Source organism: Agelaius phoeniceus, chromosome 33 (genome assembly GCF_051311805.1).
Source record: "Agelaius phoeniceus isolate bAgePho1 chromosome 33, bAgePho1.hap1, whole genome shotgun sequence".
Lineage (NCBI taxonomy): Eukaryota > Metazoa > Chordata > Aves > Passeriformes > Icteridae > Agelaius > Agelaius phoeniceus.
In genome coordinates, this window is record NC_135297.1 from 1,185,005 (window position 1) to 1,188,337 (window position 3,333).

At 56.2% G+C, this 3,333-nt stretch overlaps 1 protein-coding gene across 1 annotated transcript; it reads right to left on the reverse strand.

Moving 5' to 3' along the window:
• Positions 1-2,370: 2,370 nt before the first annotated feature.
• On the reverse strand, positions 2,371-3,333 carry LOC129131818 (olfactory receptor 14A16-like). The gene has a single exon (XM_054650815.2). It carries the CDS (start codon positions 3,298-3,300, stop codon positions 2,371-2,373), a length of 930 nt encoding a protein of 309 aa, XP_054506790.2. The 5' UTR covers positions 3,301-3,333.

Genomic DNA, 3,333 nt, shown 5'->3' on the forward strand with positions numbered 1-3,333 from the left:
ACAGCTGGCTCTCTGATGTCATACAGTCCCCTCTATTATGTCTTAGCTGATCAATGACCTCACATAAGCCACTCTGTGATGTCATAACCCACTCTGTGATGTCACAGCCCACTCTGTGACCTCACTCAACCTATTCTGTGCTGTCACACAGCCTCTTGCTGACATCACAGCTGCTCTGTGCCTCTCTCATCACAGCCACAGCAGTGCCTCGATGACATAGCCCCCTCTGGGACCTCACACAGCCCCTCTGGGACACCACAGCCATTTTCTGAGGTCACCCTCCCCTCTCTGGGACATTCCCCGGTGTCACCTTTGGGGCAGGGGGGACAGGTGGCCTCCAGGCGCATTTGGGCCCCCGCGCCTGCAGCCCCCAAGGCCGGAGGTGCCCAGCAGCTCCTGCAGAACCTCCGCACCACCCCCGACAGCCGCGAGTGTCCGTCCTGGTCCCGGCGGAGCTGGCACCGCTTGGAATCTCGGCCGGAGCGCGGCTGTGGAGCGACCACCGGGCTCAGCGGGGCGGGCACGCCTGGGAGCCCCCAGACCCGCCTGCCCCGCGGGTGCCCGCGGCAGCGCCAGGGCTGTGCCCGTGCCCGTGTCACCGTCCCCGCGGGTGCCGGGGCTGTGCTTCCCTCCCGGGGACGGGACCCTGCCCGGTCCCGGCCCCCCAAACCCTCGGGGGTGCCGTGGGGGTCTCACCTGGATGCAGACGCTCAGCAGGGACGCCCTTTGCCCACCCCTGTATCCACCCCTCACCACGGTGTCCCCAAGCCCCGCAGGTCCCGCGGTGCCCAAGGGGCTGGATTGGGACCCGCCCCTCCCGGGGGATTCTGTCCCCTCCTTCTCCTGTCACCTCCGGCTCGGGGCTGCTCAGGGGGTCCCGGCTCTGGTTTGCCACGGCCTCGGGAGCCGGGCAGGGCCACCTCCCTGCAGAAGGAGCGCTGAGCATCCGCCCTCAGCCGGGCCTGGCCATGGAGGAGAGCCGGGGAGGAACGAGCCTCGCGCAGCCTGGGAACTCCCCCTCCTGCGCCGGGCCGGGGGCCAACCCCACGTCCCCCGAGCCCCCGGGGCTCCCCAAACCCCCCAGCTCCCCAGCACCCGGCTGTCCGCCCTGGGGAGGGTGACGGGCCGGTTGTCCACGGGGCCGCCCTCCCGGCTCATCGCCCGCTCAGTGCTGATGTCCAACCTGGCCTCGAACACAGACAGGGATGGGGCAGTCATAGCCCCAGGGCAGTGCCTCACCGCCCTCCCAGGGAAGAATTTCTGTCAAATCCCATCTGGGATTCAGTGTCCCATCTAGGTTTTGACATTGTTGAAGAAAGCATTGGCACTGCTCTTGTCTCCAGCACAGATTTATTGGCACAGATCAATCACAGTATCTGGTGCTTGAGCTGGTGCTTCATAAGATGGACCTGAACAAAAGAATTCCCGTGTGATCTAAAGACCTCACCCCTCACAGGACAGCCCAGTCCAACAGAAATACCAGTGAATGAGTGTCTCCATCTCCTTGGCTTCACTGTTTTGTCACAGGGTCATTGCTCCCTCCTTTGAGGTCACTTTTGGTGGAGTTTTTGTGGATCTGCAATATGATTGTTCCAATTCACAGACCACGATGTCCAGGCTGGCCACTCTGGATATTTATTTTTAAGTAACATTTAAGCTGCAGTTTTGCCCATTCCAACCATTATTCATATTCAGATTGTCAGCTCCAGGAGTCCCATTAATCCACATCTGACTTATATAATAAAGCCATAAAATTCTGAAAATCTTAACTAGTCAGCCTAACAATTCCAGCCATTCCTGTCTATTTTTAAATAATACAAAATTGTCAACTCACCTTGTGGTCACAGGAGAGTCACAGAGCAGGACAGCACCTGAGCACCCAAGCACTAAGGACTCACAGAGGGCACAGAAGGACAGTGTGGAAGTGCAAAGAGAACAGCTCTGAAAACACCAAGTGCTCTCTGGCATTGCTGCTGCAATGTCACTCTATGGCATTGCTGCTGTGCATTTCACTCACCCTCTGCACACAGAGACTGCCCTGTCAGATTCAGATGAGTTTTTAGAGGAAGGATTTTTGACATACAAGTCACTGCATGATCATTCCGTTTACTAAAGGGCACAGAGAAGTTGATTATACATTTACACAGGGTGTGGGAAATTTAAGGTGTAAGCAAAAACTTATAAATAGAATGAATGATCCCAGTAATGGGATGATAATGGGATAAATAAAATTTCCTCCTGCACAACATAATTACAAAATAAAAAAAGGAAAGCCTGTACACACATAAACACTATGAAATATTTTAGAAGAGAGGTGGGGTGGTAATGTGTTACACAAGGAGCCTGTGAGAGAACAAGACAGGCACTTTATTAGTTATGAAAAAATCCAGTCATCAGTTTCCTCAGGGCATCCTTGAGCTCCTGGTTCCTCAGGCTGTAGATGAGGGGATTCAGGGCTGGAGGCACCAGCGAGTACAGAACTGACACTGCCAGATCCAGGGATGGGGAGGAGATGGAGGGGGGCTTCAGGTAGGCAAAAGTGCCAGTGCTGAGGAACAGTGAGACCACGGCCAGGTGAGGGAGGCAGGTGGAAAAGGCTTTGTGCCGTCCCTGCTCAGAGGGGATCCTCAGCACAGCCCTGAAGATCTGCACATAGGAGAAAACAATGAACACAAAACAACCAAATGATAAACAGACATTGACCACAAGAAGCCAAAGTTCCCTGAGTTTGGAGTGTGAGCAGGAGAGCTTGAGGATGTGTGGGATTTCACAGAAGAACTGGCCCAGGGCATTGCCATGGCACAGGGGCAGGGAAAATGTATTGGCCGTGTGCAGCAGAGCATTGAGAAAGCCACTGGCCCAGGCAGCTGCTGCCATGTGGGCACAAGCTCTGCTGCCCAGGAGGGTCCCGTAGTGCAGGGGTTTGCAGATGGACACGTAGCGGTCGTAGCACATGACGGTCAGGAGGAAAAACTCTGCTTCAGTGAAGAAGACAAGCAGAAATACCTGAGCAGCACATCCTGAGTAGGAGATGGTGCTGGTGTCCCAGAGGGAATTGTGCATGGCTTTGGGGACAGTGGTGCAGATGGAGCCCAGGTCGCTGAGGGCCAGGTTGAGCAGGAAGAAGAACATGGGCGTGTGCAGGTGGTGGCCGCAGGCTACGGCGCTGATGATGAGGCCGTTGCCCAGGAGGGCAGCCAGGGAGATGCCCAGCAAGAGGCAGAAGTGCAGGAGCTGCAGCTGCCGCGTGTCTGCCAATGCCAGCAGGAGGAAGTGCCTGATGGAGCTGCTGTTGGACATTTGCTGTCTCTGGGCATTTCAACCTGCGGAAGG